The sequence below is a fragment of the Pestalotiopsis fici genome, assembly GCF_000516985.1.
Source record: "Pestalotiopsis fici W106-1 unplaced genomic scaffold PFICI_Scf_12, whole genome shotgun sequence".
In the NCBI taxonomy this organism is placed as follows: domain Eukaryota; kingdom Fungi; phylum Ascomycota; class Sordariomycetes; order Amphisphaeriales; family Sporocadaceae; genus Pestalotiopsis; species Pestalotiopsis fici.
Window position 1 is genome coordinate 1,735,580 of NW_006917102.1, and position 16,887 is coordinate 1,752,466.

Here is a 16,887-nt window from a genome sequence, read left to right on the forward strand (position 1 = left end):
AGTCGTCAAGATTTTATTACTTTGTCAAATTATAAATGAGTCACTGCCGCTGACTATTTGTGGCAGTTTTTGGGCATCCACCTCAAATGCAAGATGCCGGTTCGCAGGCGCATCAAGCAAGAACCTCAGGACGAGCCCAAGCCGTCACCTTCACCACCTTCGCGCTCCCCAAGCCGAACACCTTCAGTGGATGCAAACCGTCGGATGGCACCTCCAGCGGCACCATCAAACCACGGAACTCGACCTTTTTCCCGCTCGCACGCACGTAAGTCGCCTTCACTCATCCATCACATTATTACACCATTGACTGACCCCCAACACAGCCAGCATTGATACACGTGCAGTCCACGCTGCAAACCAGGGTCATCGCAGTGACGATATGCAGTCCGAGACGACTCATGATACTCCTCAGCTTATGGAGCTGAGAACTCGGAACCCTCCTGCCCACAATAACCACCAGCGCAGCCGGAGCACGCCATCTTCCCAGACTGGCGACACCCTCATGGTGAACCAATCTTTTGCCGACATTGCGTCAAAGGTAAAAGATTGCAACGACGTCCTGGCCGAACTGCAACAGCTCGGTATTCGAGATTTTGCCCAACTTCCCTCGCTGGTCATGGTAGGTGATCAGTCTGCTGGCAAGTCAAGCTTAATGTCAGGTCTTGCAGAGCTCGATCTGCCGCGCAGTGGTGGTGTTTGCACCCGCTGCCCCATTCACATTCGCCTGAGCCGCCATGACCGCTGGTCTTGCACAGTCTCGTTGCAGCAGGACTACGATTATCAACCACCCCAGGGCCGGATCAGGAAAAATAATGTCAGCGACAGAGACCCATTCCCACCCTGGAAGTACGTAGGGAAACGGGTCAAGAATTTCAAATCAATTGATTTCGAAGACCGTCATCAGATCGAAGATGTCCTACGTTGGGCTCAGGTTGCTATTCTCAACCACGAAAACCCAGCTTCGCTGTACGTCCCAGGTCAGGGGGCTTATGCTCGAGAGCATACGCTGCAGGAGGCCGCTGAGCAGACCCGTGCTCAATTCTCACCCAACATTGTAGCACTAGAAATGAAGGGTCCCAACTATCCAGATCTGAGTTTCTACGATCTGCCTGGAGTTTTCTCAACTCCTGCTCAGGAAGAAGATGAGTACCTTGTTGAGGTGGTCAAGAATCTGGCCAAATACTACATCAGTCGAGAAGAGGTTATCATTCTATGGGCCCTCCCAATGAATAACGACCCCGAGACGTCAATATCCCTCGGTCTAATACGGGAGGCCAAGGCACAAGGAAGAACAGTGTAAGTTTCCCTTAGGTACATCTTTTGGGTAAATATTGCAAGCTAACCATGGAACAAGTGGTATCATGACAAAGGCCGATATGCATCGTAAAGAAGACATTACCTCTTGGCTGTCTGTTCTCCGTGGCGAGAAGCATCGCGTCGGCTATGGTTATTTCATTACATCCCGTCCAGCTCTAGATAACAATGAGTCGCTTGAGCGGGTGAATCAATGGGAGGAACAATTCTTCAATGCCAACGACGAGGGATGGCCTCAAGAATTCGGACCCCACTACGACCGTTGTGGCGTTGCCGTCCTGACAGAATTCCTGTCCAAACTCTTAGGACAAGCTTTTTCCAGTAGCTTGCCGCAGATTGCGCAGAAGATCCGCGAGGCCAAAAGAGATATCGAGTCCCAACTTTCAGAGCTTCCTGAGCTTCCACGCAATGTGGAGTTTGAGGTCAGGCAGTCTCTTCAGCAGTTCAAAGAGGCAGTCAAGGAAGCCACACTGTACACTGACTTCCAGCCTCGCTGGAGTCAGCTCAACAAACAGTTCCAAGCGTGCATTCTTGCTATGAAGCCGACGTGCTTGGTTAGGACTCCAGGGCAGGCTCCATACAGAGAAAGCCTTGACGGCACTGTTGATCTAACCTCAGATTCGGAGAATGTGGCGGCCGAAACGCCCTCGAGAAAGCGGACGAATCCACGGGCCAGCGACTCGACTATCAGAATTGCTACGCCATCCAAAAGGCAGAGAGTCGAGGTCAGCACGCCCACAACTGTAAAGATGGAGCAATCCTTTTATGGCATGACACCCCAGAGTGGTCAGGGGACTCCGGGGCCTGATCCGCAGTCTCCTTTCGCCGAATTCTATAGCCTCAGTCGCCGCGGCCTCGATATACGTCTGATTCGAGATGTTCTCGCTAGTCGAAGACGTGCTGGTATGCCAGCTGACATTGTCCCATCGGACGTTTATGACGTCCTGATCAACAAAGCCATCACCAATTGGCAAAAGCCCATCGAGCGCTACATTGACCACACAATGAGGCTGTTTAAATCCATGCTGAATGGAGCATTGAGCAAGAGCATGGCCTCATTGGCAAAACGCCTCATTTTCGACGAGTCTAGGTCTTATTTGGACGAATACATTGCAAAAATGGACAGTCTTCAATCGGCGGCAATTATGGATCTCTTTCAGTCTGAGACTTATGAGATGTATACGACCAATGAGGATGCATACAACAGGTATCGCGAGGAGGAACTCGCAACTCTTCAACGTGCTCGATCAATCGAACGTCTTCGCGCTATTGGCGTATTCAGCTTCGACTACAAGACTCGCCCATTGACCAAGATGACGCCGGAGGCCATCGCCGAGGAGAAGGAAAAGATTGCTAAGAACATTACCAGACTTGGTCCCGACGAGTTTAGCCATGAGCTCGAAGTCGCCGCCGTTGTGCGCGGCTATTACATCCTTGCGGGCATGCGACTCGTCGAGGGTGTCACCCTGAGCGTGAAGTCGAAGCTGTTTCGTGACGTTGCATCTGATAATCCGCACCAATTTCTGAACAGAAAACTTGGATTACACGAAGCTGGTAAGTGCCTCAGGAATATCCAGTTGGAAAAGATCACTGACAATTTGATAGATTCTGATACCTTCAACCGCCTCATGGAGGAAGATCAGGTGACTGCCACGAAACGCGAGCAATTGAAACGCGAAAAGGACAAGCTGGAGATTGCGATGCAGAAGATCAGCAACCTCCAGCTCGGCGACCGAAACGAACTGCTTGCTGACCTTGTTGGCAATTCTTTCTATGAGTCTGGCGCAGTGCACGATGAGGTGATGAGTGATGAGATCTGATAGGATTGCATGTTTGCCTGCGTTCTGTTGATGGTGTTGTGGTTTTTTTTCTTGCTAGGGCGTTGACCTGCTGGATTCTAGGATTGGTAAATTTCGACTGTGTATAAGTCAGCCAGCAAAACGGCTGCGTGTCTGGATTGGGAGTTAGCGAAAATGTTGTTGTCATAGGATACCCATTACTTGAGGAAATCGACCTCAATGAAGCCAATATCTCAGAGCTTCAGATCAACTGAGAAAACAATGATGGATCAGTTCTCACGACTGAGGACCGACAGGCAGGGCTTTGTGCCTGGATCACGGTTGTGGCGATTAGGTGGTTAATGTCAGATGGATGATGATGGATTTGTGGTATGGATGGAGAAACTTCTAGATAAATCCACCTAGTTTAGATGATTTGAGTCCGGTCCTGTACGAAAAGTCCTTCACTAGCAAGCCCTGCAATAGATGGGAAAAACGCGACAAATATATTTTTCCGACCTGAGATATGGAACAGTGCCTCTTAACTTATGCAAGCCTTGTATCAAAGTAATGACCCGCCATTATCCACCAAACCCATGATCATTACAAGCCAAATGCGACAAGGTACACATTTTACAGAGCAGACTTGGGAGATGAGAAGGCCTCCTCGTGGACCTCGGCGTGAATCTCCTTTTCGACCTGGTGAATGTTGATGTGGGCAATGGCATCGGCACCATCGAAGATGCGAGCAATCTCTTCCAGGGTCGGGCCCTTGGTCTCGACGTAGACAAAGTACACAAAGAGGAACTCGCAAAAGTCCCAGAGCTGCAAATGATGAACCATTAGTCAAGAGATTCCACAAATTTGCCGACTCTGGATACTGAGAAGATGACTTACAGTGTAAAACAGCATAAAGTTCCAGTGGTGAGGCAGGTTAAGCCAGGCAAGCTGGTTGGTCTGGTTACCGAGGGCCAGGACGGCCTGGACGGTTATGTTCATAATCATCATGCCCTTGGCGCGGAGACTAAAGGGCAGAATCTCGAGGGCATAGGCAATGAGCAGACCCGAGAAACCCATGTCGTAAAAGGCGCTAAAGAGCCAGATGAAGACGAGCTGGGCGTAGCCCGAGCCCGTGTTGGTGCCGCCCGAGTTCTCGTAGACGGCGCCGCAAATGGTCCAGCACACAAAGGCAAAGCACATGCCGCCGGCCGAGATGAGGAAGAGGGGGCGGCGACCGAAGCGGTCGACGTTCATGGCGGCGACAATGGTGATGATGAGATCGTAAATAGTTCTACCGGTGCTGAGCTGTTTAAGTGTCAGTACATCTCTTCAGAGTTGTTCAAAATGTGTAATGGAAAGCTTCAACACATACACCAAGCTTCTGGTTCTGAACCACAATACCGGCACCCTCGTAGATGGTGTTCATGTAGTTGGAGAACAGAGCGTTTCCACTGTACTGCGAAATGATACCCAGAGAAATGAGAATGGCCAATCGCCACCGATTTCCCTTGGTGCGGAGGAAGTCGGCGTAGCCAGTGGCGCGGTCAGCCTCCTTTTCCAGACGCATGGTCTCGCGAATCTCGCGAAACTCGAACTGGACCGTCGTGTTGTTGCGGTCGCCGGAGCCGTGGTAGTAGGCCAGCATGTTGAGGGCCTCCTCCTCGCGGTCCTTGGACAGCAGGTAACGGGGCGACTCGGGGATCCAGTAGATGAAGGCGAGCTGGATCAGCGAGGGTACCACCTGGATGAAAGTGATGGAGCGCCAGGACCAGTCGTTGGCAATGGTGGCCGTGCCCCAGCCAATGCACGACACGATGAGGGCGCCGGCGTTCCAGAGACAGTTGTACACGGCCGTGACGGGTCCACGGTGTTGCGGGTGGCAGATTTCCGTGAGCAGCAGGGGCGAGGACATTTGGGCAAAACTGTTTCCGAAACCGAGGAGGAATCTGCCGGCAATGTACACTTGGTTGGCAAAAAAAGTCAGTATCATTCTTGAGCTATAGGTTTGCTGCTTCGGGGCACATTTTCAAGCAGGACAAAAACTCACTGTTGTAACCATTACAAAATGCAGTCAAGCAACCACCGAGAACCATGAACAGACATCCAATGACAATGGCAATCTTTCGTCCATAGTGATCAGCCACATAAGGTCTTGAAAACCCATGTTAGTACAGCTCGGTCAAAATAAGCAATGAATGGTATCTTTGCAAACATACGTGACGAAGAAACTGATAATACTGCCAATGCTGAACATGTTGACCAGGAGACCAAGATACTGTGTGCCCATGGCGTTGTGCGGGTCGGCCTCGGGGAAGAATTTTGTCCAGAGATCAATCTGCTGCGACGTATTTACCAACATTCTGGAAACCCAAGTCAGTAAATCAATCGGCAACCTTTTTGCTCAACCCGTGCTCACCCATCGTAACCAGTGGTGGCAGAGGCAACCATCAGCACGCTGCCCCAGAGATATAGCTTGCGAAGATTGGGATCTCTAGTCCAGGAGACTCTCTCAAACTGGGGCGCCTCCTCCTGGGCAATGTGGACATCTTCGAGATGCCCCTTGGCACCTTTCTCGGGGACGTGAACCATTGTTGACCGACGACAAGCTGTCCACGCTTTTTGGTTGGGGACTTTGTTGTATAGTTTGCAAGACAAGGTCGAGGACTCGAACACTTGACGGCTCTTCCGAATCAGAAACCCACTTGTCGAGAGTGAGTGAACCTCTGCAAGAGAAAGGGAAAAAAGAGTGTCACACAATGGCATAGAGCCAAGGGGGGATTGCTTCTCAATATATCTCGAAGAACATTTCACGGCGACTCCAAGGGTCCAAAGTACCTTGGCCGTCTAGTCTTGGGGGTCACGATGGAGCGGGGGGGTGTTCTACTAACAACCCCCAGCAAGGATGTGTGGTCAGGTATGAGCCAGGATTGAAAGCAGCAACAAGAAAACAGAAGCTGATCTCGCCTCCGTGTGTGTACATGGTAAGGCATATAGCCTGTCCGTTAACCAAGAAGGGGTAGCCATGTGGGCATGCAGACTAGTCCCCTTTCTGAAAGGAGCACACCTGAGAGGGGGTGGAATAGGAACTTGGAGTTACCAGTCTCTTCTGGAGGTTGGCGTTTGGCTTTGAGGCAGCTAGCTGGGAAGTCCCAATTGGCGGTAACGGGCAAGGGGATGGCGGCACGTTCTCCTCGGTGTGCCGACAGTGTAGCTATAGACATGTCTGGATTCGGCGCGAGCCCGAAGGTGGATGGGCCTGGAATTGGCTCCATGCTGACTGTGCCTCTCCCCGTGGCTTGGGGGAGGCGGACCGAAGATCCTGAGTGCCGTGATGAACTATCTGACAAAAAGAGAACATGTGTTAAACATGCTGCGTAAGGTACTGTCTCTGACATTTGCAAAGTATATCGAATTGCATTCTTCTTTGGCAACAATTTGTTTCAATGGTTTGCGCCGGTGCAATCTTGGTTGACTGTACGATGGCAGTCTCGATTGCCATGTAGATGCTGGTCATACTTAGCAGGTGGACCTCGTCCTGGGCATGCAAATGGTTCCATGGCAAAAGTCAATCATGCTATTTTGAATGTCGTGAGGGTACAAGCACCACTCCTCATCAAAGCACCAAAAAGTTCAAGTAGTCTGGGGTACGGGGAAGGGGAATTTGGGGTAGCGTCCCCCAACGAGACAAGGATTCTATAGGTCCGGTTAAAATCACCGGCAAAGCGGGAGATATCAAAAACCTCCAATGAAACCATGCGCAAAATATGGGGAACGGGACGGAGCGATTTCGAATAGAGAGGATTCAGAGTCGCAGGACTAGTCACGCTATCCAGATCTGTACCCGAACCTAGAAGTCGGAAGTTGGGAAGCGTGCCAGAAGAGAAAACGATTTACCTTGGGATCGGCTCACTTGATGATCATATGATATTTTCCCCAGACCAGGTTTGCAGACCAGGAAAAGGTGCTTGATCGTAAGTCGCATTCCAAGATTCGTTCAATTAATTGTGAGCCCATTAAAGTATTCACATGTTTGTGCTGACACCAGCATGGCTCATGGCCATACATAACATGGGTATGACTAAGTCACCACGGCTTGCTTATGCATGTCCGATGGTGGTGCCTTGGCAAAAAGAGCAACAGACTCGTTGTACTTGCTGAATGATTTCTTACTCTATACAACTAGAAGTGGTGACACCTTTGATCCATTCCTTCTGCACAACATACAGCCGGAATAGAAGGGCCGAGCAAGGCCATGGAAACTGATGTGGTGTGCCAGCTGATGAAGCCTCCAATGCCTTGTTGGAAAATCCTGCCTCCAAAAAGTGCGGTCGTCTATTAATTCTAGACTAGCAGCGGATTCCTCGCTACCAACAGTGGTTATATCGAGCAACGCCGCAGCTGACGAATGCAAACATCTGACTGGCGCGTGTAGACACACAGCTTCTTGGTACAGTTGTATCGCCCTGCGGTTGGGCCATGGAAGCAATTTCCATGATGGCCATCCAAAGCAACCATGATATGCATATATCAACCTGTCAAGACTAAGGGATTTAGTCGATCCAGCTCCCCGGGACTATCATTTCCATTAACGCGCATCTCGCTTGCTCCGGTGACACTATAGGAGCGGCTCGAGTTGACCATGATTCGTTCGCCTCTAATCTGCCCACCATTGTCAAGCCAAATTGTACATGTCAGTAGGTGATACATTTTTTTTTATGTTTTTTCGCCCATGTACCTCATTTGTTTGTCCGAATGCGCGATATCTTCCAAAGGATCAAAAGCCTTGCTCTAGTGTAGAATAGGAGGCTTCCCTGGGTTCCTGACCTTACCCATGTCGTTCGAGTCGAGCTGTATTTAGCCTGAATGGCTCCGGATCGAGGCTACGCAGCCCATGCAAGTGGCTTTGAGATGAGCTAGTATCTTTGAAAATAGTTCAAACTAGTATCTAATGCCAAGTCGTTCCATTGAGCCGCATAAGGCTACAATAGTTGTGCTTGCGCAGCCCCTATATCGGTCCTGAGGAAGTACTACTTGTTTGTCCCGAATGGCGTATTTGAGTCATTTTCATGATTCTGTCGGGTTTTGTCTGGCTCTGTGACAAAGTTCAATTACGAGTTTATATTATGTCCTTGCTCGTAGTCATTAGTCTTGTGTCTCAAGTGAATGGGGAAATGGCTTACTCCCTCAGGGGGTTCATGGTTGGAGCGGCCCAGGAAACACCAGCCCTGTGACGGTAATTTTCGAATCCTGAGGCAATTTGTACAGGAGATGATGACTCATGATCCATACCCAACTCTACAACTTCAAACCATAGCGATCATTGAGGACAAGGACAATGCTCCGGCGTGAAAGTTGCATGGTCTTGACCCCACGTATTGGGACGAGTACATCTCTACACAATCCAATTATGATCTCAAAAAATTTGATCGTGTCATTGACTTTCATTCATCTCATTCAACCCGCCATTCAGCCGAGCGAGATACCGGTATACGCCCAGATTCGGCCTTGGAGCTCCTGAATGGGTATATAACTACTAGCTACCCTCCATTTCATTGGTACGAAATCAGACTATTTTCAATCACTTATTCATTCCTATGCACCGCTCCCCTCAGGTGATATCGAAACACAGACCAGAAGCTCCTCGGACTGACATAGTAATAAGGTATATGCTCTTTTGCATGCCCCCGGCTAATCACTGGAAGCTCCGTACACTTATCTAGAGGGCGTGGCGTTGATCAGTATGTTCAAGCACACTCTGGTGTATTGGATCCATTATTCACCATCTGACACTAATAAACTTGCATGGCCGATCCGGGGCCAGGAGGATCTGGAGGCGGACCTTTAGGTTCGTTCCCAGGGCCCCCGCCAGGCCCTTCGTCAAAACTCGTAGCTCTCGTTCGGGGACACAGTTTACCAGAGACATCAGATCTGAGCCACACTCGAAACCGTGCATACACCCGTGTTACCCGGATCCTGAATCTGCCAGCTGCAGTCCCGAGCGGAAGAGATCCGGTAGCACCCGCGAGTATTCCAGTCACGGTATGCAGTATGAGCTCCCCATAGTCCCCGTGATATTGGTGATCGACAAAGTATGCCCCGATCTGGGCCACCGCTGTCAACGTGAATCCGTTTGCGCCGCCGGCGAAGAAGTAGCGGGCAGTTGTTGACCAACCTGTATTCGCGATGACTATGCTCACGCCCATACTAGCAGCGCCTCTTAGCGCGCCAGAGATCATATCTACTGCGAACTGGCCAAAGCTATATCTATCGCATTCACCAGCTATACAGCGCTGCACTGCACCGCCGAGCAGGTTCCCGACAGCCCCAATCGCCGCAGCCACAGCAACGGTCGCCACGGGGCCAAGAGGAGGGATTAGTGTGGCCAAAGCCGCCGCCCCTCCGCCAAAGGCCATGACAACCATCCACGATCCAGCCTTCCTGAGAAACTCCCCTACATATTCACGGCTCATCCCGGATGGATCGGTGTAGTTGACTGGATCTCCTTAGCAATAAGCATACCGATTCTCCGTGATTTTGAAATCCATGGAGACAAACGACATGTTGTCTGTACTGTAGTGCCGGGCGCGCAGGTAGACGAGGTCGCTCTCGGGATGCTTGAATTCTTGCGAAAATCCAAATCTCGACTCGATCCCGTCGTCGCGTACGCCTGCCAGATCAGATCCGTAGGCACTGAAGGCAAGGGCTCTGTAATCCTCATTGTCGAATAACAGGACCGTTGAACCCTTCTGGTCCAGGTAATGCGTCGACGGTTTTCCATCATCAGTAAAGCTCGCGAGTAAGCGTCGGTCGTCGGAGAGGATGGAGAGCTTAGTGCTCTGCTCTTGCGAATCTGTGGTGTCGACGGCGTTGGTGATGCCCTGGCTGTGGAACAGCTTAGCAGAAGACTGCTCATCCCGCGTGGCTGCGAGGAAGTCGTCTGCATGGTACTCAATAGCCCTCTTCTGACCGCTGCTGTCTATCACACTCTGCAGTTGATCTTTGTCGTTGAAGTTGAGTTTCCTGCCACTATCGTCGGCAATCAATCTACCATTGGAGTCATTCGAAGCCTGGGTCGTTACGCTGGTCTATTGCGTTATAGGACAGATTCTTCTGGTTGCCATCTGTTTCGACTTGGACGATGTTTGAGTTGCCATCATACATAAACCGTGTCATGGAGTCACTAGTCGGCAGTGAGGTGCAATCTTCAGTGACCTGACCGATCCCGTCATATTGGAAGGTTCGTGCTTTGTTCAGCTCTAGACAAACTACCGAAGTTGTCTTGATACCCAGCGTTCTTCCTCTGCTGTCTGTCTGATACTGCGTTTTCAAAAAAAAAAAATTGTCTGGTCTTGCGCCTACACAGACTCTTTTTGTACCCTCGCGAAGCCGTCATACGAGAATAGCTTGCTGTATGTGCGCGTACCAGCGTGTTGAGTCTTGAGAAGCTGGCCCTTGTATTATAGTTCATTTTCAAGCCAAGTATGCTGAAAATGCAAGCTGATGGGTTCAACTCCACGGATAGCGAAATGTATTTTGCTACCGAAAAGCAAAAGGTGCTTGGAGATCAAGAGCTACGGTGAATTTGTTACTACTTTGTACTCAATATATCGTTTTTACGAAACATGTGGGATTACGACTGGCTACAGGCCTGGTACTAGGACTTAGTTATATTATACCTTTAATATTGCCTTCATTTCGACACTTCGATTATGGCTTAATTATTGCCCAGACGCTATTGCAAGGAGACTGCCCATTCCCGATGTCGTGCACCGATTGGAACCTTTTACACGTCCATTTACTACGACTGGCAGCGCGCGCATAATGGAGGTCAACAGACTTCCTCGAGGAATGGCATCCTCTCTCACGAGACAGCGTTGTGAAGCGGTAGTCTTTACGTGGTTTGAATCAGTCCTGGCCACGTACACACAAGTGCCTACCTATTAACCATCGTAACAGGCCGAAGAAATGGAGGGACTTGTCACCAAAATTTCTCTCAGATTTCTTTGCCACGAGGGATTATGATCTGGCTAGCTCTGACGGCTTGAATGGGCGGCTTTGAAGATGATTAAAACGCGCATGGCAAGTTTCCGTGGACAATCTGGATATCTGACCAAAGTAGACTGAAAAGGGACTATATTGTCTTGTAACACAACATGCAGTTCATGTCTACTATGGTTATGAATCAAATCATGAAGCTCGCCCCGGCGAGCTCAGATGTATTGACTTTGGGATGTTGAGATCTATTTTTGATGCCATTACATGCTCAACGTCAATTATCTACGCAAAAGGCTTTAATTGACGACATCGTGACAAATCAGCGGATAATCATTTTGGTGGGTGTCAGTGGGAATCGCCATGGAATTTGTCTTCGATTGGCTTTATGGAGCTCACGACTTGCAACTCTTGTCAGGCGCATGTCATTCCGGCATCTATCAGTAGGAAAGGAACTGCATAGATCGGCTTGACTGTTTCGGCGGCATTTATGCCTTCTGATCGAGATATTGATCGAATAGGTTGCCTCAAGACAATCGAGTATTGGGTGGCTTATTCATGTTATTAAAAAGACCTTCCATTTCCATCTTCGCAGCAGAATCGTAACTCCGAGGGGAGGGGGAGGGCCAGTAGTTTAGTGGGGGCAAATAACGGACTGACGGGCTCAACGGCTCAGTAGCGGCCCCGGACAGGCGCTGAGGTTTTCCAACGCTGGGAGCAGCTATCCGCCCGCTCTGATCAATCAACGAAATCGGCATCGCATTTCAATCGCATCTCTTTTTTTTTCTGCAGTCAGCCAAGACCATGATCTGTCATGACATCCTTGTCATGGTTAGACACGTCATGATACAACCGAGCAGGGCAAGCAGGAAGACAATGAAAGGATCAAAGCCAAGCACAAGAATAATAATGGAAAACAGAATGCGGGATTTCCCAAAACCATCACGAATAAAACGACTCATTTCGGGGCACAATGTTGCCATGCAAGAGAAGCTTGTTCCAGAAGATCCACACCACCAGTCGATGATGGCGCCTGTATGGGTTTGCCAGCACGAGGGTTGCATCGTTTGAGATGAGCGACTTACCTAATGTGAACCATGACCGCGAGAGAACCGAGGTCCTCTTTGCTCCTCCCATTTGCCATCCAGCACCCAGACGCCTCCAGTTTTTGCCTCGTGGTTCGTGTGTTCCGTGTCACGACACTTCGAAACACTCCAATGAAAATCATTTTTTGGCCGGGCGCCACGCGCACACCGGAACTGCTGGAAAAACTCACAGTGACTCGAAGGCCGGTTTTGAGGGGTTGACGACGCCCGAGTGGAGTCGTGCCCCTCTAAACTACCGAATAGATCTAATCTGATTAGATTATCAGATCTTTTAGACAAGGATTATCACGGCGGTTTTCCTTAGCGGAGCCTTTTTTTGTCGCCTGGGTTCCTGCCATTTGGTGAATATTTTTTTTTTCTTCCCACTCCTCCCTCTCTTTGCTTTCCCTTGACCAATGCACCGCCGATACCGCCTGGCGGTGGCCCGCTAGAAAGTTGCAACAAAAACACCTCGTGGCGCCACAGCCGCCTATTTTCTTCCCACTGTCTTGGATCTTCCCCTTCCCCCAGACCAGACCGACACCTGACGTACGTGTTGCTGCGTTTCCGCCTCTTTGCTTTGCAGATTAAGTGCACTGCATGCTTCGTGGGCATAAATCCATCCAGCCAAACATGGAAGATCTACTCCAAAACTGGGCGGACTATATCCCGTCCCACCGGGTGCTCGTCATATCTGCTGCCATTCTCGTCGCCTTGGTCCTAGCTTACCGGTCATTCTTCACCATCCAGTACCCAAAGAACCTGCTGCGCCTTGGCAAGAAGGAAGGTATATCATGGTCTGCTATGAGAAAGAAGTTCCACGAGGACAGCTTGACTGTCTTCAACGACATTTACGAGAACGTATGTTCACCATTGCCCAGTGCACATTGATCCATAACCCAGATGGTCCCGTACTAAGATTGCAGGTAGTACTCCAAGAAGGGCAAGGCCGTGCTTATCCCCGTCTTTGGTCCCAACGATGAGGTTATTCTGCCCCCGAGCGCGCTGTCTTGGCTCATGAGGCAACCCGACAGCGTCGTCAGCTCTCTTGATGCGCAGATTGACGGTATTCAGCTTCAGCACACACTGGGTCACAAGTTCGCCTACGATCCATGGGGTGGTTGGATCATCAAGAATGACTTGACCAGCGTCCTGGAAAATCTTGCCGCCATCATGAGCGACGAGCTCGATGCTTCTTTCGAGGCCAACTTTGGAAGCGACGTCGAGAACTGGAAAGAAATCGACCTCTTCCCGACTTGTCGTGCGCTGGGAGGACAGCTGACCTTGCGTTTTACTCTTGGAGACTCCCCCGAGGGACGCCGCCTATGTAAGTCGTCCAAATTGTTTACCCATGCGACATGCTAACAATATACACCAACAGGCCGTGACCCGACGTTTGTGGAGACATGCTACGGTGTCGTGGACGGTATGCTGGATGCTGCTGGATGGTTAGCCTCTGTTCGCAAGCCCCTCAAGCCTTTCCTCGGTCCCTGGGCTGCTCGTTCCATGCCGCCCAAGATCAAGGCCCTTGAACAGCGCTTTGAACCTCTATTCCAAGAACGACTCCGAATTATTGAAGAGCACGCCAAGAACCCAGCCATGGAGAAGCCAAAGGATCTTCTTCAAATGTTGTTCGACCACGCCGCCAAGGACCGCCCTGAAGAACTCCGCAGCCTTCCGGATATGACGAAGCGACTCGCCGTTATGAACTTTGGTACTATGCACCAGACCATTCTGACTCTGCACAATTTGATCCTGGATGTACTCGACTCGAACAGGGAATACAAGACCGTGGATGTCATCCGCGACGAGGTGAACCGTGTAATGGGTGAGGGCGGCGACTTTAGCGCCAAGAACTGGACAAAGGCGAACATGGCAACCATGACCCGAATCGACAGCATCTCGCGCGAGACGTTGCGTCTGCACACGTTCCTCGGCCGTGCCGTTCAGCGCTTGATCATTGCCAAGGATGGACTGGTGACAGAGGATGGTATTCATCTTCCTCAGGGCGCCATGGTCTCTATCCTGGCCTACCAGTGCCAGACCGATGCCGACACTTTCAAGGAGCCCTTCAAGTACGACCCGTTCCGATTCTCCCGCCCGCGTGAAGCTGCTGCAGATTCGTCGACCGGAAAGCCCGGCCTAAACAACCTCAGTTTCGTTTCGTCATCAGTGGAGTTCCTGCCCTGGAACCATGGCAAGCATGCATGTCCCGGTCGTTTCCTAGTCGATTTCGAGTTCAAGATGATTCTCGGCTACGCCCTGACACACTACGACTTGGAACTGCCCGAGAGCTACGACGGCAAGAGACCGCCCAACACTTGGTTTGTCGGGTTTGGCATTCCCCCGCTGGACGCCAAGATCAGAGTCAAAAGACGGAAGTCGGCTTAAACCAAAGCCTCTAGCTAACATGAACAAAAGGGGGGAGCAGCAACTCACCCTTGAAGCCACAATGTGGTAGCCATGCTGTACGAACGCACGAGTCCTTGCACCAGCCACCACTGCTACGTATGCTTGATCACTCGCGTGGACCTCTCGCACTCGGACTTGGGACAGCGGTGAAGATCTTTTCCCATTTTGGATAAATCTTGTACCATGAAGAAATACGATGGACCTGCTTTGGACACCACTATTCGAGTTATCATACTTTGGGAAAATAACCACATTGGAAGCAATTATTAGGAGTAAAATAATACCTGGTTAGCACTGCAATATTTGTCATCAACCTACTCTCGCCTGTGCTCCTCTAAGCTGACGAAATCTCGGTGGCTCAACCACTAACAATAAGATGGAACTGCGCCTATTACAAAAGTGAGACGGGTCGGTCCTTGCATGCTGATTGGTCGGTTCGTAGGGACCATGCTCGGCCAGCAGCAGGCTCTGTTCTCTGACACCTTTGCTATAATGATGGTCACTGCATGAACCTCCACTCGATCAAGCTTATTTCTTCCTCCAGCGGTCTTTCGGAGATTTAATCACCTTCCGTCGCCATGGCTCAACTATAAATCCCGGCCAAGAAAATAAGCGGCATCTGTTCCGTACCTGACACTACAATCAGGCAGCAGTTTAGAACACGGGCTGCGTGGTTTTGCTTTTTTGAGGCTATGCACTACTATGCATCGATATACATCCATGTCTGAAGGATCCAAAAGACTTGCTTTCATAGGTCGGATCGTTTAGTATTCATAGCAATCTCAATCTCTCACTGTGGCTTGTCTAGGGTGGAAGCCACGAGGACTGACAGGACTGTTCAGGTCCATGGATGACGGTGTACTCGGCCACATCTATAGCCTATAGTGTCTGTCATTGCATTACAATTAACCAATCATTGAAAAGATGATTACGCAAAGTTACATTGGCGGTACACAACAGCTGCTCTGTGGCTGGCACGGTTGTGCTCTGGTTGATATAAAGGCAAGAGTATCAGTCGTGAAACAGAAAATTTTGAACAAGCTTGCACCAATACATACATTTGCTACATATCTAGTATATTGCTTGACAAGATGAAGGTTCAAAATGCCCTCCTATACACTGTGGCCGTGGCGCCGTCTCTTGTCCTTGGGGACGGGTATTACTCTGTTCCCGAATGGCACCCTCCGTCAGTTGGCGATGGTAGGTTTCTCCCATGAAGACTCCTTTGAACCAAGACAGCACTGACATTTATCCCGTCAATGTAGTGCGAGGGCCATGCCCCATGCTCAACACCCTCGCCAATCATGGCTATCTCCCACACTCGGGCAAGAACATCAATATCAACAGAACCATTGATGCCCTCGGCCAGGCTCTCAATATTGATGCCGAACTGGCGACGTTTCTGCACAACTTTGCCATAGAGGCCAATCCCACTCCGAATGCTACCATATTTAGCCTAGATAATCTGAGCCGACATAATGTTCTCGAGCATGACGGGAGTTTGAGGTAATGACATTCCTCTCACAATTGTCCACAGGAAAGAGAAAAAAGAGACAAGACCTAATTTTCCACTATGCAAAAAATAGTCGTGCGGATTATTACTGGACCGGCGACGCGACCAGTTTCAACCAAACCGTCTTTGACGAGACTAGATCATACTGGACCACGCCCATCATCAACATTGAGCAGGCGGCCGCAGCCCGCGTCGGTCGTCTGCAGACCTCGCAGGCAACCAACCCCGACTTTTCCCTGAGCGACCTGGGCTCTGCCTTCAGCATTGGAGAGTCGGCGGCCTACCTGTTTGTCCTCGGCGACAAGGTATCTTATACAGTGGAGAGATCCATTGTCGAGTACCTCTTTGGTAAGACGAAATACAAAAACACTTTGCCACACCCCCTAAAGCAAAAGAAGCAGCATGGACAAGAAAGAGAGTTTTTCAATACTAACGCGCGTTACACAATACAGAAAATGAACGTCTGCCGACCTCCTTGGGATGGAAGAGAGCTGCGGACCCCATTTCAGAGGATGACCTTGGAGAAGCCATGGACCGTATCGTCAATGCCACAAACACAAACACCACCACTGCGACGACCTCGAGACGTGGGATCCACGGCAGAGCCAGACTGCCTCAGGTTTGATGACGAACGACTATGCACAGGCACAGCACATATGGAAGCAAAGACAATGTATTTTCAGAACTGAAAAACACTTTCACTATTGTACATAACATATTCAGACACGTACATGTATCAATTCTTTGGCCTACAATTCAATACAATGCTCATCCTGTCTCCAAGAAACCTGCC

General features: G+C 50.1%; 5 protein-coding genes across 5 annotated transcripts; 3 read left to right on the forward strand and 2 right to left on the reverse strand.

Moving 5' to 3' along the window:
• Positions 1-93: 93 nt before the first annotated feature.
• Positions 94-3,134, forward strand: PFICI_14271 (uncharacterized protein; the record flags this gene model as incomplete). Its single annotated transcript, XM_007842852.1, has 4 exons — positions 94-265; positions 324-1,296; positions 1,355-2,868; positions 2,920-3,134. The coding sequence occupies 4 exons, from the start codon at positions 94-96 to the stop codon at positions 3,132-3,134; spliced, it is 2,874 nt and encodes a 957-aa protein (XP_007841043.1).
• A 591-nt stretch (positions 3,135-3,725) lies between these two features.
• On the reverse strand, positions 3,726-5,681 carry PFICI_14272 (uncharacterized protein; the record flags this gene model as incomplete). Its single annotated transcript, XM_007842853.1, has 6 exons — positions 3,726-3,917; positions 3,990-4,397; positions 4,465-5,054; positions 5,140-5,243; positions 5,309-5,452; positions 5,509-5,681. The coding sequence occupies 6 exons, from the start codon at positions 5,679-5,681 to the stop codon at positions 3,726-3,728; spliced, it is 1,611 nt and encodes a 536-aa protein (XP_007841044.1).
• A 3,200-nt stretch (positions 5,682-8,881) lies between these two features.
• Positions 8,882-10,321, reverse strand: PFICI_14273 (uncharacterized protein; the record flags this gene model as incomplete). The annotated part of the gene is made up of 3 exons (XM_007842854.1): positions 8,882-9,530; positions 9,612-10,177; positions 10,310-10,321. The coding sequence occupies 3 exons, from the start codon at positions 10,319-10,321 to the stop codon at positions 8,882-8,884; spliced, it is 1,227 nt and encodes a 408-aa protein (XP_007841045.1).
• A 2,481-nt stretch (positions 10,322-12,802) lies between these two features.
• PFICI_14274 (uncharacterized protein) lies at positions 12,803-14,560 on the forward strand (the record flags this gene model as incomplete). Its single annotated transcript, XM_007842855.1, has 3 exons — positions 12,803-13,030; positions 13,100-13,496; positions 13,551-14,560. 3 exons carry the CDS (start codon positions 12,803-12,805, stop codon positions 14,558-14,560), a joined length of 1,635 nt encoding a protein of 544 aa, XP_007841046.1.
• A 1,112-nt stretch (positions 14,561-15,672) lies between these two features.
• Positions 15,673-16,719, forward strand: PFICI_14275 (uncharacterized protein; the record flags this gene model as incomplete). The annotated part of the gene is made up of 4 exons (XM_007842856.1): positions 15,673-15,781; positions 15,847-16,087; positions 16,168-16,442; positions 16,547-16,719. The coding sequence occupies 4 exons, from the start codon at positions 15,673-15,675 to the stop codon at positions 16,717-16,719; spliced, it is 798 nt and encodes a 265-aa protein (XP_007841047.1).
• Between the last annotated feature and the right edge of the window lie 168 nt (positions 16,720-16,887).